Genomic DNA, 27,110 nt, shown 5'->3' with positions numbered 1-27,110 from the left:
ATTGTTCAGATCTAGAAGAAAGTAAACTGAAACCCTCAGCTTTCATTTCTAACAGATAAAACCTACAACATTGCTCAGCTGCTCTTTAAGAACAAAAATACCTTGCATGCAAACAAAAAGAACCTCACTATTTTTAGATAAGGATTTTGGAGGGTCCCAACTCCTCAAATGTCGACAAGCAGGTTTGGCATGACTTACATTTTAACTAGGAGATTCAAACTTCAGTTGTGTTTAGGTAGAAAGATTAATGAATCCTACAGAGTCACTTCCCTCTTAAAGCACTTTCAAACCTATATACAAAACACCTGATACATGGACTAAATAAATGTAGCTTTATTATAGCCAGAATAACCAACTCTAAAATTAGAACTATGTTAAAAACAAATACCCGTGTATTTCTTTAAATGCTCAAACTAGTCTTTGTAAGACACTGTGTTTCTTTACATTAGTTGATTGAGTTTTAGTGTTATTCAGTGCTTTACTTATAGGGGCCTGCCAAGAGGCAATTAGTAGTAGTCAAACTTGACGCTGAATGATCAAGTTCAATTCCTTTTTTATTTAAGCTTGGAAGCCTGAGCTTTAATAAAACGCACACGTGCAGAAACTCGCAGTGTGCTAATGCTCCAGAGCTTGTTGCAAGAATACCCATCGGCCATGAGCTGACCCAAAGCTGGGTGAGAACGTAACAGACTAACTATAAAATAATCTTTACGTTATGTTACCATTCAAAACGTAGATACTTAATTCTCTAAGAGTAAAAGTTTCTGGGTGCCTAAAAGACTTAGGAGTGTGCCCAAAGCTGCCTGTTCCGACTAGCTCACAATCCACAAATCTTCTGCTTGTCTTGCTTGCGCGCCCCATTCATGGAGCATTTCCAGAGCACGCTTACCAAACTAGGTCCCCACCAAAGTGGTGGCTGTGCCTTTCATCTAACAACTCTGTAGTTTTCACCCACTCTGGGGCGCAGAGGGATCCAATTTCAGTTCAAATTCTTCCACAGGGAAGAGAAAACAGTATTTTGTATCTCTGAAGGGAATGAGCTAGCCACCTGGGTAAATATCCTTGAAAGAGGGTTCTTCTTAGCCTCTGTTAAATAAGCTGCTCCACTTTGCATGGGAAAACTACACGTTAGTTGAGCTAGAGTGATCACAGTCTTTTAATCCTGTAGTAAGTCCTCACCTGGAAAAGGGAGGCAGACATGCCAATCTCCATCTTACATTAGTATTTGGTTACAAACAAGAAAGTAAACAAAAAATCTTAACCAGCATTACGTATATGCAAGGGTGATTTGTGGTCTAATCGTACTTCCTGTCTCTGGTACTCTAAAACCTGTAAAATCAAGAGATTGGTTCAATGGTTTTAAATCAGTGGTTACCTTACACAATTTATATCTCAATTAGCCACCAAATTACCTGGCACACCAAAACTCTTCTACGGTTTATCTGGGCAAACTGTAAAATATAAAATAATCCTTTCAAGGTACCAAGTTGATGCTATTGAGGAACAAAAATATTGAGAAATGTGGCTCAGTAGCCCAGTATTTTCTCAGAAGACTGAACAATAAATGAAGATCAGAATCTCAGTGATGTGTATTTCATGGATGATTGACAAATCACATATGCTACACAAAAGTAGGCACTGTCAGCCAAATGGTTCAATGCTAACAGCACTAAAATCTTTACTGTAAGTGCAAATATTGGTACTACTTGCACTACATCATTACTGTTTTGGGGAAAGCAGATATTTCAACTACACAAATAAAAATACTCAAACACCACTGGAAGGAAACACTCAGGAAGAACTAAGGATTGTCTTAAAGCTAGAAACATGGCAAGGCTGTGTTGGATCAGACTAATGATCTTTCTAACTAGGTGTGTGTACTGTCACTGGATGTTCTTACCTATAGAAGTGTCAGTTCTTCGGAAGACTGCTAAAATCCTTGCTCTAGTGATTTCTGAGGCAAAAGTAAAACCAGAATGGCTATACTTCGTGATGGGGGAAAACATCATTTTTAATTTGAAATCTTTCAACTATTTCAGTTCTTGAACTATGTCCTGGAGTTTACAGAAGATCCTGCTTTATCTTCTCTGAAACAGAGAACTTTTGTATGCCATACTTAAATATTACCTCCTCCAAACATTTTATTTGATTTCCTTGTCTTTAATCCTACTCCTAGAGCATTTTTTCTTGATCCTAACTATTTTCCTCGCCTATCTCTGAACTCTCATTCTTCAGAGATAAGGTGAAAGACTCAACGCAGTATTCCAACAGAAGAGGTGTCATTGTTTCGTCTCACTGGTCTCATCCTAGAGTTCTAGAAAAAAATTACCATATTCTCAATGTTTAATATGTAATAAACAGAATGGTCTTTTCAAAAGATTTACTACCGACTATCGAATAGACCTTTTTTTCTTACATTGGTTTAGAAGCCCATAAGGAGCATGACTGCCTCATATTATTTCTTCCAATAGATTATTTTGAATGTAACATAGTGAAATTTTACCTACATTGTTCTGCTCATCTCTTCTCCGGGTAGATCTCTGATATTTCTCATGGCCTCCTCTGGTTTTATCTAAATTGCACAATGAGCGTCTATAAACACTGAAATATTATTCCTTTGGCTTTTCCTGTAATTATACATTAACAAGTATATCAGACTACATCTCTGATATGACAGAATCAGTCAAGTTATTACACAGATGTAAATCTTTAATAGTCCACTGTATTAACTTCAGGGCAATTGCAAGTCTATACCAAAGCTACTGATAACCAGCCCCATTCTGAAGAGTCAAATAACCCCTCATCTGTATTTTAATAAGTTGCATTTCTAACAGGCTACAATTGTAATTGAAATAATCAAATCCAAACCCCTAATCACAAATGGCCCTAAAACTTTAGGTTAAACAGAAATCTAGACTTTCATTTAGAGAAACAGAAAGATAAATTGTCACTGAAGGACACTATTAAATTGTGTCTTAATAAACTTTATCAATATAAATAACATTTGTCGCTTAAGACTTAAAATAAGTCTTGTTAGACTTAGAACTCTAATATGAAACCAGTGAAACAAATCAATGACACACCTTATTTTGGGAGTCTTCTGCTCAGCAAAAATTGCCTTAGCATATTGGAACACCTTACTAGAAAGTGTAGTAACAGCAAACATTTTCAAGTTTTCTAGAAGTAATAATCTAGGAAAATAATTGTCAATATACAAAGCAACACAGTAAACATTCCTTCTTTCTGCTCCTATTTTCATTATGGAATAGCTCTCCTCTAAAATACACCCCATATATAAATTTTTTGAAAGCTCCACTTAAAAAAATCCACATAATCCTTAGAATTCTCAGAAAACTTTGGAGACATCAGATGGATGCGAAACTGAGCATGGCAAATAGCCAAGATTCTCTGTGAAGAAAAGCCCAATAGCAAACAATTAAGTACAGCAGTTTAATCATTTTCTCAAAATTCTCTGGGTAATTAGGGAATGTATTCAGCATAGAAAGTTGTACTGTCAAACTGATCCAGTAAATTTAATCGAAGGTCTTTTACAAAATACAGGAGCACAAATTAAATTGCTTTAAAACAAAAAAAAAAACCAAACCAAAACCCCACCATAAAACAGTAGAATTCCTTCATTCAGTAGGAATTACGTAGGCCTAATTCTTAGTTTCTTTTTGTAAGGGAAGTTTTTTTGTACTCAGAGATATAATAGTGAAACCAAAAGAATGTCATGGCTACTGCAATTCATATTTATTTGGGTAACAACAAACTAAAGAGGTTCTTAGGGTCACTGGATGAATTTCAGCCAGACTTATTTACTGCTCAAAATATAAATGGCATATAGATCTACTTTCAGAAGCTTGACAGTAAATTCGCGGTTTATTATTTATTCTTACACAAAAATGAATGATGTCTTTGTAAGTGACTTGATTTTGCTTTACCCTTCTAGCTGCGCATGAGAAGCACACCTAGAGACGTGCTTGTCAGAGGTTAATCTATTTGTGTGCTTTTACAAAATGTTAATTTGTCAATTCTGATGGTGGTTTGGGTAATACAGATACCTAATTCTACGCTACTTTTTACCAAAAGGGAGAAGCAAATGAAAGGTGAAATGGTGTGTGTTTTGGCTGGAGCGGGAAGACAGCCTTGTTCTATGGTAATGTGTGCACTGAAAAACAAAATAAAGGTAAAGAATAGAAGCATCTAGTTCATTATTTAGCATCTGATACGGGCAGAACACACAGCGGCTAAGCACTCTATAAGGAAGCAGGGTGTAGGAAGAATATATTCTTGCACGAGGCATGAACAAGCGAGTATTTAAAAGAATTTTGATGTGAAGCTACTTAAATTGTAGGTTATTGTTTAAAACTGCAGAAGGAATTTACTTATAGTAGTACTGTATTTTGGCACATTTGGTTCTTTCTTCAGGTATTTAATATACATGGTAATAATTAAAAAGTTGGCTGGCCTCCTAAGTACCATCACTCACTTCTTGCCCTTGTAAGACTAATGGTCGGTTTCAAGAGTAAGACTCAAGAGTCACAAAAAGGCAAGCAACTGGTGGTGGTAATTCTCATTTGAGGTGAAAAAAAAAAACCCACAAAAAATCCAAACCAAAACCCCAAACCAGCCAATCAAGAAAACCTGAGGAAAGCTTAGTCGATGCTTTATGTTTCTTTCAACCGACCCCCTCCCCCCCAATTTCATGCTTCAAATATTTAGCTACATTGTTCAGCTTAACAATTTACAAACCCTAAATACTTTCCTTTGTTTATACAGAAAAGATAAAGAGCAAATTTCACAAGAAACAGAAAGGATTATCATGTCAAGAACTGCTACCACCAAGTTTCAAGTAACACGCTTTCTGGTTGCAAGCTATTAAACCGTACTGACAACTGACAGAAACAATTATGAGGGAAAAAGTATCAGTAAAAAGTCCCCCCCGAACTATCAAGATACAGAAAAATCAAGAAGACACCAAAGATACCACAATCTTATCTGTCAAAAGTAACCAGTAGTTCAAGAAAATTCTAACATATCTGTATTTGGATACTTACAGTGCTTATAGCACTTTTGGGGGTGGGGAAGGGGGGAAGGAGAAGAAAAAAAAAAAAAAAAAAAAAAAAAAAAAAAAGGCCAAGGTAGGGAAACCCTCCCCCCTACAACCAACCAAACCAAAAACCAAACAACCCTTGGGATCAGTCCATAACTGACTGCAAGTTTTACTTATTAATTTTATTAACAGCAAAATCTAGTAAAATTTATTCTTGCTTTTTTGTAAAATTGTTGTAGTGAACGTGTGAATATTCGCATTTGAAAGTCACAAAATAACAGGACACAACATTTGCAAAAAGAGTATGTAAAACTATCAGATGGTAAAACAGTCTAATTACTAGTTTAAAATAATCTGAGATTTTAACTAACAATTGTTACATCTGAAAAAGGAAAATTCCATTACTACTTTTTTTTTTTTTTTAAGGCAGACCTTTCAGAGTAGAAATATCTCCTAAAAAACTATTAAATCTCACTGACAAAGCAAAACTGATCTATTTTTACTTAAGGATAATGTAAGGTGACAAGATCACACAAAAGAAAAGGAATTATTTGAAAGCAAAGCAATCAGTAAAAATTCAGAGACGAGGATATTTTTCTGCACTTGTGTACATAACAAAAACATCCTCAATTTAACTGCAACAGGGAAATTTTTTTTTTAAAATATCTCTGAAAAATTAATGGAGTATTTGTTACTGCTGCAGGAATTCTTAAGACTCATTCTAACGTGCGTCACCAAACAATAATAATTCTGCATCTTCTTTTGTGGCCTGTGTGACTCCCATGTTAAGCCACAAATAAAGAAAAAACCCCATCAGATTTCATCTGTAAGAAGAAGTGGAATGTATGTTTGTAAAAGCTGTTTATTAAATATTATTTGTAGTACTGCGGCACTGAGGCCCAAGTCAGGGACCGGGATTCCATTTTGCTTGGTGCTCTATGAAAATTAAAGACCAAACCAAACCAAAACCACAATCCTTATTTTACTGTCAAAACACCAAGAACATTTTGATTTTGTGGGCTGTATTTTAAACTGCATCAGGAAAAGTTAAAGAGCTGCCAAAAGAACAGGGAAGTTCAATATATTCAGGATAGTTTTCCTCTACTTTCAGACTCTCTAACTGCTAAAATTTCTCTATTCCTTGGTTTATAGTTTTAGTGATGTTGTATGTAAGTATACTTTCTTTAATGTAAACACCAATGGAAATTAAAATGTTAATCACATTATTCACGTAGCCCTTTGTTGCGAGAACCACCTATGAGAGATGTTACAATACATATTTTACATAGCTAAGAAAAGACTCAAGTCACTTTATTTTTTAAATCTTTATTAGATGGTAAATACGATTTCATTGCCATTTCAGTTATTTGAAGTGTGAATTTAAAATAAAGCTGAAACACAGAGTGGTCATTGTTATAAAAACTAGAAAAAGGGAGACACCCGAACATTCTGAAATATATAAAGTGAGCATAGCTACAGATCAAATGATTAAATCTAGTATGCACGATTTTACTTTACAAAAAAATAAATAAAATCTGTACTACAAAATACATTTACCCTCACGATTACAGACCACATGCTGGATTATGATTTTAATGATTTTTACCACATTTGATAATTGTATGTCAAAATACACAACAACTAGGCATCTAATTTTTATCACTTTTTGTAACAGGACTTTATGAAAATATGTAACATTTTAGCCTCCCTTCTCTAACCTTTCATGGTTACATTTGTGCAAAAAAGCAGAAGGGTGGCTGCAGCAAGCTTTCTCACCGTGCCAAGCACAAAGCTCAAGCAGTGGGCTCGTACACCGAGCTTGGGGGCCTTGGAAACGTATGTATAAAAAAAAGCTCAACTCAGCCTCCCCTCAGTTGCCCAGAAATACAGTTTCAATTGAATTTTATTAAAAGTTATACAGTTGAGACTTCAGGGTCTTCACGCACAAAATATTCTTTGTCTAGTTTCTACGTGATTTCAAACATACTTTTGGCCTCGCTTCACAAGTTACGTTAGTTAATAATCGGGGCAAAATAAATATTAAAAAATGACAGCTTCCCCCATTTACATCGATCCCTGCTAAATCCATTCATTGTCCGCAAACGATGTTCGTTCTTGCAAGGCCCCAGCTCGACCTACAAAAGCACAGATGCACTGCAAACCATAAAGACAAGTAATTACGCTCCTTTAAACCCCCTTCCTCATCGGATACCGATTTATTTTTAAAGGTAATTATCAGCGGCCATTTGCTTTGCTTTTATTTTCTTTTCCTTTTTGACTGCGAGCAGCAAATAAACAGTTACAGCACAAATCGGAGCGTTTATTCGGTACCGTCGCGCTACCGAACATTAAATAAATACAGGATTTGATCGCTAATCAGGCTCCGTACAACGCTGCAGCCTTTCAGGAACCTTCGGCACACTATTGATCCGCTAGTGAATTACCTCCAGTTCAGCCATAGGTTGCAGGCATCACCATCCCTCGCTTGTCCTCGCGTTGACAACCCTCCTCCTCCTCCTCCTCCTCCTCCTCTTGCCATCGCTCCCAGAAGCCAGAAGATTCGTCAGTCCCGCACGTCTGGTTTGGTTGGCGGCAAGAACAATGAATAAAATCGTTAATAGCTGTTTGGATTTGGGGTTTGTTTTTTTTTTTTTTAAGGAAACTTCTCAAACCGAGCTCCCTGCTTCACCCTCCGCCCCCGTGGCGTCGGCCCCAAGCAGAGCTGCCCGGGCAAGCCCCGCCGAAAGACGGCGGAAAAGCCCCTTTCTGGTGATTCTGTCGGGGTCGTTTCCCGCCCCAAACCCAAGGCACGACCCCGCGCCCGACGTGGCGAGGAGAAGAGAAGGACCACCAACGCCTGACACCGCCACTTACGCGCAGCCGCCATCGCCTCAGCGCCCCGAGGCCCCTGACGGGCTCTGAGGGAACCCGGGGCCGCCGAAACCCCGCGCGCGGGAGGGGCCTGGCGGCGGGGGAGCCGCGGAAAGGGGAAGGAGAAGGGGGGGGGGGGGTAAGGAGGAGGAGAGAGGGCGGGCCGGCCTTCCTCAGCCCGCCTCCCCAGCGGGGCCGCGCTCCCCGGGGGCATTTTGGCTTCGCTCGCTTCCCATTTCTGCGACACTAAAACTCGGTAACTTCCAGCCTCCCCGCCGCCGCCGCCGCGAATAGCGGCTGCCCACCCCCCGCCCCCCCCCTCCCGCTTCAACCCGCCCCGCCGCAGCCCCTCCTCCCCGTGCGTCGTATCCCTCCGCGCTCCGAGCCGCCCCGCACCTCGCAGAGAAAGCGCCTTTCAGCCGCCAGCCCGCCGCCGCCTTCCCGCCCACCCCGCCTCTGCCGCTCCGACATCTTCTGCCTCAGCCCGCCCGCTAATAAAAACACGTAGCGCTCGCCCTCGAACCCCCTTCTTCCCCTCAGCCGGGGGGGGGGGGGCCGCCGGAGCGGCGGCGGGGCGGGAGAAAGGGGGGGGGCTAGGAGAACCCAGCTTTTTCTCCCCCCCCCCCCCCCCTCCCCTTTTCCCCGCCTGGCCGCCGGGGACTGAGGGGCGCGGGGGGAGGGGCGGCGCGAGGGGCCGGGAGGGCTGAGGAGGGGGGCGCGGAGGAGGAGGAGGGGACTCTTTCTCCGGGCGGAGGGATCGCGCTCGCTCGCGCTGGCTGGCTGGCTGGCGGCGGCGGCGGCGGCAGCGGCGGCGGCGTTGGCGGTGGGTTGCTGTGAGTTGTTGTTTCCTCCTCCTGCCCGTGGGTTGAATGGTGGAGCCGAGACTCTTCCTGGTGAACGAACAGTGACAGCTACCGGGCGGGCGGACGCGTTTCGCTGGGCCCCGACGCTGCCGCGGGAGCGCGGCCCGAGCCCCCCCCCCCCCTACCCCCCACCCCCCTCCTCCTCCTCCTCCTCCTCCTCCTCCTCCTCCCCTCTCTCCTTCCTCCCCTCCCCTCCCCGGTTTTCGCCTCGCCATGTCCGGGGACGGCGGCAGCAGGCACACGGCGGAGCTGCGAGCGGGTGAGTGCCGGGGGAAAGCCGCCGTGCGGGGCGGCGGGAAGCGAGCGGGGGGCCAGAGAGGGGCGGCCGGGAGGGGGGGGGGGGGGGAGAAAGAAAGAAAGAAAGAAAAGCCCCGTGGGGAAGGGGCGAGCTGCAGCCCTCACCGCCTCTCCTCTCCCCTCAGAGCTCTACTTCCTCATCGCTCGCTTTCTGGAGGACGGACCCTGCCAGCAAGCGGCTCAGGTAGGGGAGGGAGAGAGGGAGGGAGGGAGGGATGGATGGATGGATGGATGGCGCCGCCGGGCCTGGCGGGGAGGGGGGCGGGCGGAGCGCTCGCAGCCTCGTCTTCTTATTTAAAAAAAAAAAAAAAAAAGCCGGCCCCCGTTTCTTATCCCCCCCCCCCCTCTCCCCCCTCCCTCCTTTTGTTGTTGCTGCAGGTCCTGATCCGAGAAGTGGCGGAGAAAGAGGTAAGCGGCGCCGCGCACCCGGCGCTCGCCCCGCCTGCGGCCTCCCTCCCCCTTCCCTCGCTCTCTCCCGCTTCCCCCGCCCCATCCCGGGCACTGCTGGGGGGCTCCCCGGGGGAGGGAGGGCCGCCCCTCACGGGGGTGTCTGTCCTCTCTTCCCTCCACCGCTAGCTGCTGCCCAAGCGGACGGACTGGACCGGCAAGGAGCATCCCCGGAGCTACGAGAACCTGGTGAGAGGAGCGGCCGGCCGCGGTGCGGCGGGCAAAGTTGCATTTTTTTATTATTATTTTTTTTTTAAGTTCCCCCTTCACTCTCCCTGAGCAGCCCAGCAAAAAAAATTGAATTTCCCGCAAAAAAGAAAAAAAAACCAAAACCACAACTTAAAAAAAACAAAACCAAACCACCACCACAAAAAAACTTTGGAGATCATTTTTTTAAAGAAAAATACCACCCTCGGCGCTCTCCTCCTCCCCGCTCTCGGCCCTGAAGGGAAACACCGGCTGAGGGAGGGGGGGTGGTGGTGGTGGTGTGAGACGGACCCCTCCGGAGCGGCGCGGGGTAAATAACAACAAGCGCCCCAAAGGGAGAGCGCCGGCCTCGCCGGGCTGCAAATAGAGGGACGTCACGGACGTGGTGCGGGCAGGGCGGGAGCAGCGCGGGGCGGGGCCAGCGCGGGCGGGCAGCAGGCAGCAGCAGGCAGCTGCCGGAACCGGCCGGGCCGCCAGCAGGGGGGGGGGGGGGGGGGGGGCGCTCTCCGCCGCGCCGCCCGCGCGCGCAGACACACACACACACACAATGGCTCCGCGCGCTGCCGCTGCGCACCGGCGGCTCCCTCCGCCGGAGAGAGGCCGCGGGTGGCCGGCTGGGAGGTGGGATCCCAGGTGGCCCGGAGGGGATATTGGGTTTGTTTCTTCTTTTTTTTGTTTCTTTCTTTATTCGCTTTTCCGTCAAGTTGGGTTGGGATCCGCACGGGGACCGGGGTTGCTTTTGAGGTGTCCGTCCCAGTTCGGTGTGTGGCTTTGCATTTTGGTTTTTTTTTTTTTTTTAGACACGACTGGTGTCTGGTGGGTAGGAATAACTGGACTTGGCAAGTTCACGTCGCAAATTTGACTTAACGTGGGTTTTTGTTTTGTGCCCCGCCCCCTCCATTGTGTTTTGTTTTTTTAATCTCCCAGCGTTTGCTTGTCATCTCAGGTGTAGATCAGTCAGTGATTAAAAAAAAAAAAAGCATTAGTTGCAGCGGTGTAGCTCTTGCTGGCAGACAGGGGCCTGGATATTTTTTTACAAATATGTTGTGAACTACAGTAGTTGAGAAAACAGCAATTAAGATGTCTGAATTGTGTCTGTTAGCAACTTGTTGCTAGTATTGTTTTCATTACAGGTGCACTGTTGTATAATTTAGTCTCTGAATTTCTTTCAGAGGAAGACTGAGCCCTGCTTGTAATGTTCATCAAAGCGAGATTTCCCTTCAGGCTTTTTGCCCGGTTTTAGTAGTTCTGAACTCCAGTACTTCTGAGACTTTAGACATGTGGAGAACTTTTGAGCTCACACAAAAGGAGGCGGAACGGTTCCCATCTGTAACGCGTCCGATAAAGACTGTTGGCATAGGCGTTATTTTAGTTATATTACAAATGTTACAGTATGCATCGTAGGTATTTACTGTAGTTGGAACGGGTTCGCTTGCTGCGTTGGTTTTCTCTGGAGCAAGAGATGGATTGGCCCAGGCATTTTAGTGCACGTGGTGTGGCAGAATTGGTAGCAACCGTCTTGTTGAAAGCATATTCATACCTACCAGTACTTTTCAGTGTTCCCTGAAATCAAAGATCATCAGGAAATTCGGTTGGGAATTCCAAAGCGCCGATACTTTTGCATGACATATTATGCTATTCTTTCTTTCTTTCTTTATTTATTTGTAAGACTGGAAGGCCTTATTATCCGTTTCAAACAATGGTCAGAAGTTGCTCGGTAAAACTTACCGTGAATCTTTCTCTTCTAGCCTATAAAATATAAAGAATTGGAGGCGCAGTCTTAGTGTGGAATGGATTTGGGTTTCTTCTGTGTAGTCGGAATATAAAAGGATGTGAAGAAAGAGGAAGTGAGGAAAAAGACGTTTTAAAGGTTGAAGTAAGAAGACTTGACTGAACTAAGTTCGTTCAGACCCTGCTTTCCAGGAAACATCTTTTGTTTGTTGGAATGCAGGTGAAGACTAATTTAGTCAGAATAGGTATGTAATTATGTAAGATGTAGTTCCTCAAAATTTGGACTTGATCCTGGATTACATATATTTGGAGATGTGATGCTGACTAGGTCCTTTCTCTGTTCCTAGTCTTCTGTTACTAGCAAAGTTTTCTTAGACTTCCTGATAAATGTTTTTGTGCCCTTTTCCACCTTGTCCCTACCTAGATGTTGGGAGGGGAGGGGGAAAGAAATGTTATTGATTTTTCTTGTTCTTGATGCTTCTCTCCATCCTCTCTGTCTGCTCTTGCTTCAGTTGTCAAAGGTGTCTGAACTTTTGTATTACTTGACATGTGCGGCCTGTGAAGGCTGGCACGAAGTGTATTTGCAGTGTGACAGTTACATTTCGTGCAAAAGAAGTGTCTTTTACAATGTCTTGTTGCATTAAACAAAAGCTTGTTTATCTCAAACCAAAGAATCTTCAGCTTGTAAGATAGAGGCTGATGATGAGCTGGCCTTCTGATTCTTCATTTTTTTTCATTTAAAAAAAATTTCCAGCTCTAAGATGCTGACTCTTCTGTCTGAGGACGGCATGTTTTGTCATGTTTTGGTACCACTTCTCAGACTTGAATGCCTTGAGCTTTTGCTAAACTTCATAGAAGGGGCTGAAGGGAGAAAAGCTAAGAAATAAAAATACCAGTAAATGTAGTGTTAGATGTCTGACTTTTACTCTAGGAGGGAATAAAGGCCCTGTGTAACCGGGGATGGAATTTAATCCCAGGTTTCTGTTTTGTTGTTTGCAAAATCATGCCTTTTACTATACATCTATTCAGGTGTCTCTTCTCAAGAGACAATGTTGTTCCTGGTTTTGTCCACATTTTGAAAACATTTATTTAGGAATTCTTATTAGAGTTAGCTTTCTTTTATTAGACTGAAATTTACAGCCTTAGATTTTATTTCTGTAACTTAATTTGTGTAAATAATGTTAAATCCAATGCAATTTTCATTGTATAGATTGCTTTCATTTTTCTGTTGGGTCAGTGAAAATAAATGTTTCATTTTCGTATAACCTAACACCATGCTGTGCATGCTTTTAATGCTGCGGGAAAATACATGAGTTCAGAAATGCCATTATGTTTTATATAATCTTAAGTGATTTTTCTTGAATTCCAAATGTTTCTATATTACATTTTTCTGCAGTCACCATTTGTGGTATAAACTGCTTGAATCTTGCTTTGAAAGTATAGTCTCTTACTTGAGAGTGCCCATCTCTTTTTTTACGCCATCAGTATTAAGATTTCTATTTGTGCTATAACCAAAGACTTGCAGAGAATTGAGTCCCTAGTAGGCCACTTTCGACCTAGGTGTACCATGGATGGTGGGACTCTTCAGTAACAGATCTCAGGATGTTTTGTATTCTCTTGCATTAGTTGTGAAAACTTACTAATGGTAAGCCAGCAATTTTTCTCTTTCTTTTTGAAAGACTGAGGATTTCTCATGATGAGGGACAGAAATTGAGGAGTTTTAAGAGTTAACAGCTCATTTTAGCAGAGCAAGGCAGCCTTGTGAATTGTTTATAGATTGTGGTTAAAGGTGTTGTTTAAGTGTTGTGTAGTTAGGCTTTAAAACATGTTTGGTAGGGCCTTGACACGTGAACAATCTATAGTGCATTATTTGACTCTGGGGTAATTGTTTTTTCATGTTGCAGTTTCACTAGGGGTGTAGCTGCTCTGATTGTATGCTGTGCATTTTTGCTGCATCCTTTGTGTAGGCACGAGTGCTCATCCAGATGTGTGGTTAGCTGGATAAGGCAGCTGAACTGTCTGAAAAATGAACAGTACAAAAATCCTTTTCAGATGGTTCAGCTCTCCATTCATGTGCAGCAACGTGGGTCCTACCACCACCATGAGGGAGATGATAGGAGTGCACGTGAAGGGCTTGGGGAATGCGTTGGGGTTGCTCCTTTGGGGATCGAAGTAGACTTCAGCTGGATGAAGCCGACTGTTAAGATTCACTGCAACAATGTAGAGCTACCATAGAGGGTGGTTGGGTGGTGTTTTTGTTTGTTTGTTTGATTGGTTTTGGTTTGTGGGGGTGTTTTTTTGGTGCGTTGGGTTTTTTTGGTTTTGTTGTTTTGGTTTTCTTTAAAGGTCTTCTAGGGCATGAGCATCGTAGTGTATATGATCAGAACCATTGTGTTAACTTTCTCTTTCTTATGCAAAATATTCACGTAACTGTCATTTTCTCTGTTGAATTAGAATTTTATTCTTGTTGGTGGTGGTTGAGGAGGAAGAAGGCAGGGAATTCGCATCAAGCAGGAAGGTGGTGCAATGGGTTTAGTAGGCAGTATGCCTTCTTGTTCTCAGGAACTGTTTATTACTATTTTGCTAACACTTGTCCCTTCCTCTTCCCCCAACCACAATAACTAAATATGATTTAAAGTGGAAATGACAAAACGCTATTTTCAGGCCATTCTACTGTTCGTTCTTTCAGGTTATGCGAAGGTACATGAAGTTACAAAGAGTATCTGTGGGACTGGGGCACATTGACACTGTATTTCGTTGTTTGTATAATACCTAACATAATAAAGTCTTTTAGGCAGCATTGTGGTTACTGTTTAATAATTCTGTTTCTCAATAAGTAACCAGATAATAAGTGGTTTGTTTCTTCAGGAAATCTTGTGCTGTAAACGTATTCAAAGAAATAGGGAGCAAAAGTAAAACGTGCATTGAGTCAGAGAGCTGTGTCATCATCTAGATTTAGTTATTAACAGTATTTTGGGGAAAGCCTGTGCAGTGTTTTGGAAGGTGGGCTGGAAGACTTGGCATTGGGGGTAAGAAAACCTGTGAAATGATTGTGGTTCTTAGCAGTGTTTTTGGTCTCATTACCAGTGCTTCTGTTGGACGTACATCAACTTAAATGATTTCCTTTTAGTTCTAAAAGACAAGCATTTCTGTTCTACAGAATATTCCCATAGCTGGGAATTCAGGTGATGTTAGAGCCTCTCTATTCAAACTATTGCGTTTTGATGAGGAGGAACTCCAGTTCATTGTGTGAAGTACCACACATTTATTTGTTCCACAGGTAATCAAGAGGATTGGCCAAGTCAACTGTTTTGTGCTGGTTCTTTCAAACTGAGACTAAGAAACACTGATGAGAGATGGGCTAAAGAGGAATGTCAAGTTTCTAAGGTGTACCTGCTATTAAAAAAAACCCAAACAACAAACCAAACCCCCAAACCCAACAAAACCCCCACAAAACATTATGAATGAGTTTAAGATGGGCAATAGCTACAGTGATAGGTATAGTTGAACATCTTAGGCCATAAGGCTGAAAATGCTGCTACTGTTCATACCTTCTCACATGCTAAGTAGCAAGTTTGTAGCAGTGTGTTTATACTAAGGTTTGAGTTTATCTGCTCTGGCCTCACACCCGTTAAAAGCATTAAACAGTTGAAAAACTAGTATGTTCTTGGGATTGCTGGTTTCATACAGGTCTATTTCATTAGAGGAAAAAGTAATCTTGCATTAATATTATAGGCATTCCTGTAGGAAATAGTGGCTCAGTATCCATATGCTTTTAGCTCAAGCATAACGAGAAAGTACATGAGAAATAAACAGGCTTTGGGGAAAATGGTTAATTCTCCAATTCTTCCCTCCCTGTTGTTTGTGGCTGCTCCCCCAGCCCCCCCCCCCCCCCCCCCCCCCAAAAAAAAAAAAAGCTTCAGAGAAAAGTAATTGCACTTCATTGCAATTCCTAATTTTAAAGTGATAAGGCAGTGGCTGGTGGTACAGGGTACTCAGATTGATAGTCTGATATAGTACAACAATTACTGTAATTCAATTTGGAGCTTGTTTTGGATAATATGTTACATAGCAGAATAGTTAAAGCTGGGGTAGCTGTGGGTAATAGTAAGATTGAGCTCTCACATCTTGAAATATAGGTTAGCTGACTGACTTAGATTTTGTTGTTAAATGGCCTTGTGCGGAAGGGTGTTTTTCTGAAAGATATTTACAGTCAAACTTGTAGTTAAGCATGTTAACTGTTAGCATGGGGGGGAAAAGAACCCCCAGCAATACTTTGGAGAACATTTTGGTATGCACAGTGCTTAGAGCAGGATCCAGAATAGGGTCATATTTTACTTGATGTCCAAAACACTGGCAGTGAATAACTGCATTATGTATTACAAATTTAACTAAAGAGTCTAGGTCAAATCATGATTCTGTAGATGCATTCATTGTGATTCCGATGCTGAATTATTCTGCAGAGTCATGCAGAATGAAAATATAAGCACTTGAGTCTATTTCAAAGGTAATAAAGATTTGAATGTTAGTCCAAATAGCAGTGTAGGTGCGTTTTTTGTATTCCCACGCTGTTTGTTCGGAATAAATAAAGTTGGGGTAGTAGGTAAAGGGTGAGGTTGAGAGTAATGCTGCTTCTTATTTTCTAGAAAATATTATTTGTGCTTAAGAGCTGAACATTTTGTACTTGCTAACAGAGTTCTGATTTTTATTACAGTAATGTTTAAGAAATGTTATTAACTTGTCTTATGTGAAAAGTCTATTCGGACAAAAAGAGGGTTCATTATTATACTTGTAAAAGCGTATCTTCTGTGCATTTCTATTGGAGGAAAAGAGCAGAATTAGATGATGCAGAAAGCCTAACAGGAGGAAAGCAGCTAGAATTTCAGCTAGGTGGGACTGGCAGAGGAAAAGATCTGTGCTGTTTATAGACTGTTTGACATCACAGTTTTGGCATAAAATTTTTAAATTCCTGTTTGTAGAGTCCAGTTTTCACTTCTCATTTAGAGCTATATGAATTTTAAATACTTGTACATCTGTTATTTTTTTCCTTTTGCTTTTACTTTCTCCTCTCAGAATCAGATTGATATCAAGACAAATTTCCATCATTCTGTTGAGTCGTTATGAGCTTTTCTGTCTCTGACAAAGCTTGTAAACTCATTTTTTTAAAAAAAGTTTTCTTTTTTGTCACTTACATCTGACTTAAAAGTACTCTTGACAGTAGTCTTTTTGTAATTATTATTTATTTTAGGAGCAGGACAGAGGGTGGTAGCTATATTTTACGTTGGTTCTAGCTTCTTTTTACAGTTTGTCAGGGCAAGAATTGTCTCCTGGTAGGCTGCAGCACCTAAGAACAATCCAAATAATTTTAGCTTTCAAGCCACTCTTTGTTGTTTAATATATCGAATAAACTTCCTTACTTTGTCCTTTCTTGACTTGTTGCTACCACATTGTGGTTCTCTCTGCAATTTTTTTTTTTTCTTCCTTTTTCAAAAGGGAGGAATCAGGACTAAGGTGATTTTCTGTTAGGCACTTCTTTCATTTGTGACTTTTACGGTTATGCTATTAGTCACACATACAAATTGGCACTGGAACAGGCTTCCTAAAGAGGCATCCATGCTCTAAGCCCGTCGGTGTTTAAGAGGCATTTGGACAATGCCCTTAACACCATGCTTTAGTTTTTGGTCAGCCCTGAGGTAGTCAGGCAGTTGGACTAGATGATCGTTGTAGGTCCTTTTCAACTGCAACTATTCTATTAGTATTGTTAAAAGAAAATTAATTTTTTCTGATGGAGAAGTACTTTACCTGGAGAAAACTTAAGTTCCACCATTTACTACTTTATAGCAGGACCATAAGGGAAAGAAGTAAGTCCAAGTAAAACCTATAATGAAATAACAGGGTTTTTCCCTAGCAGGTTTTGCAGCAAAGTGAAGCCTTTTTCATTTTTAAAAGTTTCTTGTGTGTGTCTTAGTCTTATATAGGAAATTGGGAGTCAAATATTGACTGTATGGTTCATGAAACAGTTTTATAAACTTTCTGGAACTGACAAGTGTTTAGATGGCCAGTGTCACTTTTTTTAAGTGTACAGCTCAGTCTAGTATTGTTGAATCAGTTTGTTAACGAGCTGGTTGCAAATGCCGCTTAGTAGCAAACAGTGGTTATTCAGACAAATGCTGTGCTGAAGCATCACAAAACTACTTCGTAACTTGGCATAAATAGCTGTTTTCATGCAAATGGACTTAAATGAGGAGAGACTATAGTGTGGGTGTAAGGTATATATTAAGATGAGATCTTTAATAGCTATGAGCAAGAATAATACAAATAGATTCCCCTTTTTCAAAACATTTGCTTAAAAAACTGCAGGAGGAATTGATCCTACCTAGTTTATGCTAAAATAAAAAAGTGAACACATGGCTTATGACAAATCATGGGAAGTATGACTCAAGATGTCAGCTATCTGTAGTTTTGGAACGTGTCAAAGCCGATTTGCTTCATTTACTTTAGATTTTGTGCATTTGTGAGGATGTGTAAAACTGAAGGGTCTGAAGCAGGATAAAACGACAACTGTATTGCATATGTAGTTCTAATATTTGTGGTTAAACCAAAAAAATCAGTAATTATTAATCTTTGAGAGACAAGTTTGGATTCTGCAGACATGAAGTCTGGTTTCAGATAGAATTATATGAAGGGCAGTATTCGTTAAGTTTCTGTGCTCCTTTTGATAGGAGCAGAGGAGACAAAAGCTAAGGAAATGTGTCAGGGCTGTTGATGGCAGAAACTACATAGCTTTGTCACTTCTTAGGGCTATTCTGGTATTTTAGGGCTCTCAAGCATGTATTTTGACTGATTCTTCCTTTAAGTAGAAAAAAGCAAGTTTTATTTGCATGTTACTGGTAAAAAAAAAAATTAATCAGAATAGCAAGTTCTGAATTCAGTGGATGATTTTTTGCCACTCTTCTAACAGGGTGCCTGTCTGATGTTGAATTTAGTAATTTTAAATGAACTGAGCGGCACAATCAACTGTAACTTTATTAAAAAAAATTACTAATATTTTTTAAAAAATCCTTTTTCTATTTTTCACTTGTGTGAATTTTGTAAGTCATTTAACTTTTAGGCAGTCAAATTCAAACAGCTTGCAAGGCCTTCTACAAAAGTAATATAATTCACAGAAGGAAGGCCCCGCTTTCCTGGAAACAGCTAAACATTCATCTGCCAATGGGAAGTAGTGAGTGAATTCCTTATTTTGCTTTTCTTGCCATGCAGCTTTTTGCTTTACCTATTAAACTGTCTTTGTCTAAACTCCTGAGTTTTTGCTCTTTCACCTTTCTGATTTTCTCCGCCACCCCACTGGGCAGGGGTGGGTGAGTGGCTGTGTGGGGCTGAGCTGCTGGCCAGGGTAAACCATGTCAAGAGCAAAAGAGAAAACGTTTACTCCTTCACTAGGAGGTTGTGGTGTTGTTGATGGGATTTACTGGTGTAAGCAAGGCTTCTCCAGAGCCTCCGTTTCACATAGCAGTACTCTTTATGTGAACAAACTGCTAGAATATATAAAGCGATAACAGTGTGTCAGCAAGATAGGAGCACATTTGATGAAGAACGAGGTATATTCCTGTTAATTGGGTGTAATACAGAAGCAGCGTTCTGCCTAAAATGTCAGTCACAGCCTTCTCTAGTTGCAGAATAACAAAACATCACAAGCTTTTACTGCAGTACGTTTTTTCCTCTGCAAACTAAAACTGTGAAGACATGTCTCAGGCTGTGCGAAGGATAAAACTACTGCATGCCAAATCCTGTACAAGAACTGAAGAAAATTGAGTTTCTGTCCTCGCTCTTAATTTTATTATTTTAAATTCTCTTTGTTATAGTCTAAGCTGACAATAGCTTATGCATTTAAAAAAATGCTATTTTTTAATGGAAAGCTTTATGTTAATAGGATATTACTGTTGTCACATTTTGAAGCTTTTTTCCTTGTTATATAAGATGGTCTTCTCATCTAGAATTATAGTAGCTCAAAAGAATGAGCTGGTTTTGTCTGGGCAGTCATTAATACCGGTTCAACATTGTTATAATCAAGGGGTGAGAAGACTGTTGCTGATAACAGGAGCTTGTTTTAGTACTGTGCAGTTGAAGACTAAGCAGTTACAAAAACTAGGCATGTTTGTAGGCTAATAGAGGACCATGTAGACCAATTTTAAAGTTGAATTCCTTAAGCCCACGTCTTTCTTTAAAAGCTTTAGATATTAAAAAAATCCAGTTGTGGAGCTTCGACAAGGTCTTGAAACCTAGGTGAGTTGAGGCAGAATGTTTTTGCATTGTCTGCTACACAGCTATGTTATGTATTTGGTACATGTGAATCTTCCAAAAATTCTGTGAATGTTGTTCTCCTTACAATCTTTGTCTCACCTTTATCTTACAGTAACTTAAATTGATCACACCACTATTTAAATATAATACTGAATATATACATTTTGTACTGTGATTATAAAGGAGCTTATTAGACTATGACCAACTGTGCCTTAAAGTCAGAAAGTAGTAAATACCAACAGTTCTTTGTATGAAGTGGCATGTGCTGAATAAAAGAATCAATTAGGACCAGCTGGAACACATTATTGTACTTAAAGGTCATTATTTGTTTTTATCCTTAATATACTATAGTTTTCTTATGAATTTGTGTATTAATATGGGGGAAAAAAAATTAAACCAGTAATTCTTCAGAAATACTATGTTTCTTATCAAATTTTTTGTTTGCTCTTTCATATAATAGGTGAAATATTACAGACACTTGGCACCTGATCACTTGCTTCAAATATGCCATCGGCTTGGACCGCTTCTAGAGCAAGAAATTCCCCAAAGTGTCCCTGGAGTGCAGACGTTATTAGGAGCTGGCAGACAGTCTTTGCTTCGTACAAACAAAAGTATGAAAATTTTATGAGAATTTTGAGAGTTCTTGATATGTTACGCCTTTTCTGTGTTTTCGCATGAAAAAACGCCTACATTTTTTGTGTAATTTTTTAAAAACAGGTTGCAAACATGTCGTATGGAAGGGATCTGCTCTTGCTGCACTACATTGTGGGAGGCCTCCAGAGTCCCCTGTAAATTATGGCAGTCCACCTAGTATAGGTAAGTCAATTTTATTCTGGCATTGCCTTTGTAATACCTAACTTCCAGGGTCATTGATTATTGTGATGATGAGAGCTAAGTAGTAGCTCTGTTTATATTTGTCTTTGTCATATATCTTACCTTTAGTATTATTTTTATTAAGATGTGTTGTCATATTTACCGGTGGGGGGGGGAGAAGGGTATTGTAAATTAATCTACTAGTTCTGCTACTTTTGTCTTTGAAGTATGAAATGGAATAAAATATATTTCAACAGTGAATACATACAAATAAAACTCTTTTTCTTAAAGATGTAATAAAGCTGTCAGTAGATAAATAATTAGTACTATATAACAACTTAAAACCAGGACAGTATAGCCTGCACCCATTGTTGGGGAGAATAAGTCATGGAGACTGGTAATGGTTTTCTTTGGAAAGATTTGAGTGTCTTGTAGAAGTTATCCTCTCTGGTCCATTCAGTAATGTTGTAGCTGTGCTTCGGTTTGCTATGCTATATCATGAATCATACACGCGCTGTCTGTACCATTGAAAAACTGGGAAGCTGGAGGTTGGAGGTATTCTTTTTCTTTTTTATTTATTATCTTTAAGCTCTCATATGGTCCCTAAAATGTTCATTGGCTTTCAACCTTTTAACAAGAAGATATGGTGGGTTTTTTTAGTTGCTAGAAGAATCAAGATGTGTGATATTTTGGGTATCTTTAAGGAGCATCCTTTTTGTTTTGTCATGGAGAGGAAAATGGGCAAAATCACTTGTGTCTTTTCATCTTTCTCTGCTGATGTCCAGGGAAGGGGGATTGATCAAGACCAAATTACCAGTGTGGTTTATACCAAAATGGTAGTTTCAGATGGATGTGCAGTGTTGGATTACAGTGGGCAGAGAATATTCAGTTGATGCTGCAAAGACACAGGTTTTGGTCTTGGCAAAAAAGAGACTAAAGGTATATTGGGGAACTAATGAATAACAGTGTACAAATATATAGGCAGGTGCTTTTTGCAACAGGCATTTTTAATGTGGTAGCTTGCTATTACAGTTTTTCAATCTCTAAACTCCTTTTGGAGGCCATTGGTAGCCTGTAAGTTTTCCATTAATTGGGAGATAAATATGTATTTTATGTACTTTCATATGTATGTGTGTGTGTATATATATATATGATAGAGCTTAATTTGGGCTATTTATATTATTTCTAATGTTGAAGAAACTCAAAATCAAATCTCAAAATGCATACCATTACACTTTACCCGGAGAATTACAGTTCTCTCGTAACAGCTGAAGCAGAAGCATGCTACAGCTAAGAAGCTCTTAAGTTGAGCACAGCCGATTTTGACTTGTTCAGATGGCAAAGTATTTGGTATCCTAATAGCTCTTTCATTTTAAAGCACGAGTTGCATGCTTTCCATGATATTTCTGTAGTTGCTTGGAATATAGGAAGAGAATGTGGTTTTGCTGGGTGTTCAGAGCCAAGTTTTCAGAACCTCCTCAGCTAGTATGTGTATTGGTCATAGGTGGTTCGCTTGAACTGCCATGTAGCACCTGCATCCATTCATCATTTGTTTACAGCTTCTGTTTTAGTATTCATGTAGAGAGTTGTTTCTGTGTTGTGCTCTGGATGTGGGGGAGAAAATGCTTGTTGCTGAATAGAATAATGCCCCTCTTGATTGACTGTGCATTGGCTTGAAGATTTTAAACTTGGAAAATCTTGGCCTAGATTAGCAGCTATTTCTGCAAGGTGACTGGAGGACGGAGCTTCCTAATAGCTGAGATTTCTTTAGTGGTTGCCTTACCTTTCCCTTTACTTGGGAACACATTTTAAAACGTGTTGGAGAAATCGGAATGGAAGAGGACTGTTTTGCATTGTACTGTAGCTTGGTCCATGGTATATAGTATTTAAAGGAAAAAAGACCAGTGTATGAAATGCATGGCAGCTGGAGTTCAAAGAAGGTTGTAGAGTTGCCATGGCAGTGGAATTAAATGTTAAGAAAAATAACTTTCAGACTCTTTTTAGGGAAGAACAAGTAAGGCTTTCTAAATTAATGTTATTTTTATTGAACCTTTTGCAGAACACTGAATATTTGCAAAATTACAGTTATTTCAACATACCACTTTTTTCATGACCAATAATTTCCTTTTCCAAACATTGAGATAAGTGCTGGTAAGTGAATGTGAAGTGTATTTGGATTTTTTGGATGTCTGGTTCAGAGCTGTGTGTTAAAGCATTTGTTTTTGATTTATCCTATTCTCGTCTGATCCTCTCAATGAAATCATGAACTGGAATGACACTTCTTTTATAAATTGAACTAGAAAATTTTGTTCTGTTTCCCTAAACTTCTCCATTTTCCCCTGGGAAGGCTGTATTTTATGTATTTGCCCAACAAAAAAGAAGTTGGAACCTGTTATTCTTCAGGCTGTATGTATTTCAGGTAGAGGACCCACTAATGGTTGAGGAACAGAAAAGATACTGAAGTCTTTCTATCTTGTGTAGGAAAACTTAATTTACATTTCAGTGAACATACAAAAATATTCATTCTTTTCCTAGCCTGATGAATCAATGCAATTATGATGCTGATGGGATATTCTTTAGAATTAAGTTTTTGTGTGTGTCGTTCCAGCTGCCTTGTAGGTAGCTGGTTTCTATGCAAATTTGTACAAATATATACTTCTCCAGAAAACTACAGAATATCTTTAGAACATAATAAAGAGAAACAAAACTTGAATATGGAATAATCTTTGTCCAGTTGCTATCACTTTTGCAACATATCTTATAAAAAGTTGCTGAAGTGTTTAATTAAGAACAAAAGGGCTATGTCATATGATAATTTGTTTTGTTAAAGGTCCTGTCTTCTTCGATGCAGAAACAGAAAAAGAACTCTTTCAGTAATTTCCAGGAACTGCTGAAAAAGCACAGAACCAAGGCATAAAGCTTTGAGAGCTTTGAGTTCAAAGCTCTTGGGGAAGCTGGCCACTCAGGTGTGAAGACCTGAATGAGACTGGCTGTTTGCACCAGACAATGAAGAATGTTTTTCCTGACTGGTGAATAATCTGCCTTTCAAAAATAGTATTTCATGGTCTTACTGACTACTCTACTTCAAGAAAAGTTCTGAGGCATTCTGCACTTTTCTCACAGTTTCTTTATTAAATGATGCTGCTGGTTTGGCTGTAAAGAGAATGTGAGGTTCGGAAAGTGGTGTAGATGTCTGTTGTTAGAAATATAGTAAATACTTCAGGCCCAAAAGCTAACCTAGGAGTACTTTGTGTAACTATATTATTCTGTCAATTATAGGAAAAAAAAAAAAAAAAAAACCACAAAAAACCACCCCACCTTGTGTTAAAGGATATGTGTAGAAGGTACCTGTCATACAAGGAGAAGCCAAGAGAACTGGGATTGTTTAGCCTTGAGAAGAAAAAGCATGGCATGGGGGTGTTACCAATGGGTATAAATACCTAAATAGGAGGGTGCGATGAAGATGGAGCCAAACTCTTCTCACTGGTGCCTCCTGGCAGGACAAGGGCGATGGACACAAACGGAAATAGAGGAACTTCAGTTTAAATGTAAGAAAACACCTTTTGGCAGTGATGAAAGCTCTGGCACAGGTTCCCCAGAGAGGTTGCAAAGTCTCCATCCTTGGAGGTATTCAGAACCTGACTGGACACAGCCCTGAGCAACCTGCTCTAGCTGACCTTGCTTGAGCAGGGGAATTGGACTAGATGATCTCTAGAGGTTCCTTTCTACCTCAACCGTTCTGTGGTATCAGAGCATTTCAGTCTTTAAGGCTGGTCATGTTGTATGAAGATGAGCCCAGTTACCTAAAAACTAGAAGCTAGTTCATTTTGTTTGGAACCGATTGGTAAACAACTGATAGCAACTTAAATGATAAAATTTGTGGCAAAGTTGTTTTTTTTTACATGTTTAAAACATCAACAAAATACATGGCTTTCTCAGGCATTGGTTTCTACTGATCAGTTAGCTTCATTATTAAATATGAAGGCTCCTGATTTTGAAACTAAAATGTCATTTGCAAGCAAGTGGTAGATTGTCATCCTGTGTTGCACAACAACTCTTCAGTAACATCTGGGGTTTTTTGTTTGTTTTAAATTTTATTTGTTTGTTTTTTAAAGCAGGATCTTATGTGTGAGTAGTAGACAGGCATGTACAGCTAAGTTAATGTTAATTTCCTTAGCTGGCCAGGCATTGGCTGGGAGTTCTTGCTGTGCAGTGTCCACTTCGCAGTGCCTTTCCAGCAAGGAACAGGCAATCTCTATTCTGTTGTTTTCTTCTTTCTTCCTTCCAACCCTTCTCTTCATTTTGATTGATGCACTGTGAGGCCCAGCCAGTGCTCTCTAACCCTTCCTGGGATAAAGTCTCATCCTCCTTCCCTGCCTTAATTATGTATGGTTTGTGGCTCCCACTGCAGCTGTTTAACTGCCTATACCTTATCACTCTTCCTGTGATTAACACCTTTGTTCATACTGAGTCATTTGTGTGAGGCCAAGCAAAATTTAAGCAAAGACAGAAAACCGCTAATGTGGCTAAAACAAGGGAGATACTAGACTTGCTGACACAAGGGTTTCTAAAATCACTTTTTTTCCAAATGCAGTTAAAATCAAGCTAAAATAAATTAGAGACCATATAACGCCTTACAAATGTTGATGCTAGATATGGGCAACAATCACTATAAAACCAAAGGTCTATAATGAGTACAAAGGCATTATTAACTGTAGCCTTTCTCACCATGGCTTGCACCAGAAAAGTCAACTTTATTGGATGGTTGCAGGAATTTATTCTTGAGACACAGCTTTTTAAAATTTTTTACCTGTACTCTGGAGGAAAGAAATAAATGCTGTTGTGCTAGCTAAGTGTGCAGGTGACACATTAGAGTCGTCAGTGTTTGGAATAAAAAGTGGGAACAGGTCAGAGAAATCAAGCTGGATCACTTGGCAGAGTCAGTGAGAGTAAATACAAATGTAGTTAAATGGAAGGAAATATTGAAGAGCAATGGTGGATGTGAGAATTTTGTTCAAAAAAACAACAAATAAACCAGTTTGAGAAGTCCTCTAAAAATTATATGTTTATGGACAGTGTTCAAACCTGCGGGAGATTGATTCTTCCTTTCTCCCTTGCCAGTTCCATGGTGTTTGTAAAAAAAAAAAAAAAAAAAAAAAAAAAATTCCCATAGAATGTAAGTTCATAATACTGTTTTTTTCCATGTCAAATCACTTTTTAATTAATTAAATTTTATTTTTAACTAGTTTTGGGATTTTTTTGTGTTTTTAAGTTTTGATGAAGGCCAAAGAGTGAAATAGATCCCAGTTTTCTTGTTTCCAGTATTGCTGTGTTGCCTCTTATTTCCTCCAGTAGGTTGTTACTGAGCAAGGGGCATTTCACCTGTTGAGTTTCCCAGGGATATGTGAACTAGTAGCAAGTTGCCCATTACCACTTCACATCAGCAAGAATACAATCAGAAATACTGGCTTAGGCTCTGTTAAACTTAATCATCTTCAGTAATTTAAAAAAAACCACACAAACCCAACAAACTTGAAATTTCATCTCAAGTACTTTAAAAGGTTTTTCATAAATTCAGATATATATTAAAAACTAAATGCTTATATGAAGTCATTGGTTGTTTTATCCTGAAGAGTCTGCTTACAGTTTTGATTTATTGTCAGAACATCTCTGCAAATTAAACTTTTAGTTAAGCTTTTTTCTGTTTTTGTGAGCTACAGTTTCACTTGAAGGCATTGCTAGAAGCTGATTTCCAGCAACCATCTCCATCTTACATTAAGAGCAAACAAAAGGTGACTTCTGAGTAGGTTGAGATTGTTGTGTAAGCTCACTTTATTGTTGTGACAAAGACCTTCCTTATTCTGTTTATGTGTGTGCATGTGTGTTAGGGTTTTCTGGGGGGGTGGGGTGAGGGGTTTGTTCAGTTTTTTGCTTGTTTGTTTGTTTTTTAAACTGTAGGATGATTTGTCAGAAACAAAACCTAGATTTATCTTGTGACTGAACTAATCTTGGTTTCCTGCTGTCTGAAGTAGACTGTTGGCAAGGAAAAGATTTGTCATAAAGCAAATGCAACTGCATCTTTTTCTTGTATAAGGGGAGGGTGAAGAGGATATAGTAGAGCCTTAAGGCAGTGACGCATTGACTAAAAATGCCTTGCTCCATAGTTAATGATCCTGTTCCTTCACAAAGCGTCTTGAACTAGGAAAACTTCCTTGAATCCTTAGGCTATGTAGGCAGTTAACTGAAATGTGTTAGGACTGTTTTTACGGCCTGAGGCCAGTGGGCTTGGCAGTTGTCCATACCACTAAGTGCTTTTGCTCCTTACCGAGTAGCTACAATCCAGTTTGCACATTTAATGTAGATTGACCTGTGCTGACTCATGAACCAGTGTCTGGTTGGTCTGGGCCAAAACCGAGCAATGCAAGAGGTTTGTAGCTGTTCCACAGTTGATGCTAGGAAGTGAATGTGATTCAGTGCCCAGACCCCTGTCCTGGTCCTGCTCAGTTCGCTAGTACAGACATAGC

General features: G+C 40.2%; 1 protein-coding gene and 1 long non-coding RNA gene across 4 annotated transcripts in view; one reads left to right on the top strand and one right to left on the bottom strand.

The window, feature by feature from the left end:
• Positions 1–6,366: 6,366 nt before the first annotated feature.
• LOC126046197 (uncharacterized) lies at positions 6,367–9,265 on the bottom strand. 2 transcript variants are annotated; one of them, XR_007508251.1, is made up of 4 exons: positions 9,193–9,265; positions 8,324–8,817; positions 7,501–7,633; positions 6,367–7,191 (listed from the first exon to the last, which is right to left on the bottom strand). It is a non-coding gene; the product is annotated as an uncharacterized LOC126046197 (long non-coding RNA). The 2 variants fall into 2 exon arrangements; XR_007508250.1 differs by lacking the exons at positions 8,324–8,817; positions 9,193–9,265 and adding an exon at positions 7,931–8,228.
• The window catches only part of PHIP (pleckstrin homology domain interacting protein), a 117,946-nt gene continuing 99,647 nt past the window's right edge, over positions 8,812–27,110 (top strand). For both annotated transcript variants that reach the window (XM_049818273.1, XM_049818272.1), the window contains exons 1-6: positions 8,812–9,049; positions 9,213–9,271; positions 9,466–9,495; positions 9,664–9,723; positions 20,234–20,384; positions 20,491–20,589. In XM_049818273.1, the coding sequence (XP_049674230.1) occupies positions 9,004–9,049; positions 9,213–9,271; positions 9,466–9,495; positions 9,664–9,723; positions 20,234–20,384; positions 20,491–20,589 (445 nt within the window). In that variant the 5' untranslated portion in view covers positions 8,812–9,003. The remainder of the gene's footprint in view (positions 9,050–9,212; positions 9,272–9,465; positions 9,496–9,663; positions 9,724–20,233; positions 20,385–20,490; positions 20,590–27,110) is intronic.

This window comes from Accipiter gentilis, chromosome 15 (genome assembly GCF_929443795.1).
Source record: "Accipiter gentilis chromosome 15, bAccGen1.1, whole genome shotgun sequence".
Taxonomy (NCBI): domain Eukaryota; kingdom Metazoa; phylum Chordata; class Aves; order Accipitriformes; family Accipitridae; genus Astur; species Astur gentilis.
The sequence above is the reverse complement of the archived record's forward strand: the minus strand, read 5'-3'. Positions and strand labels throughout refer to the sequence as shown.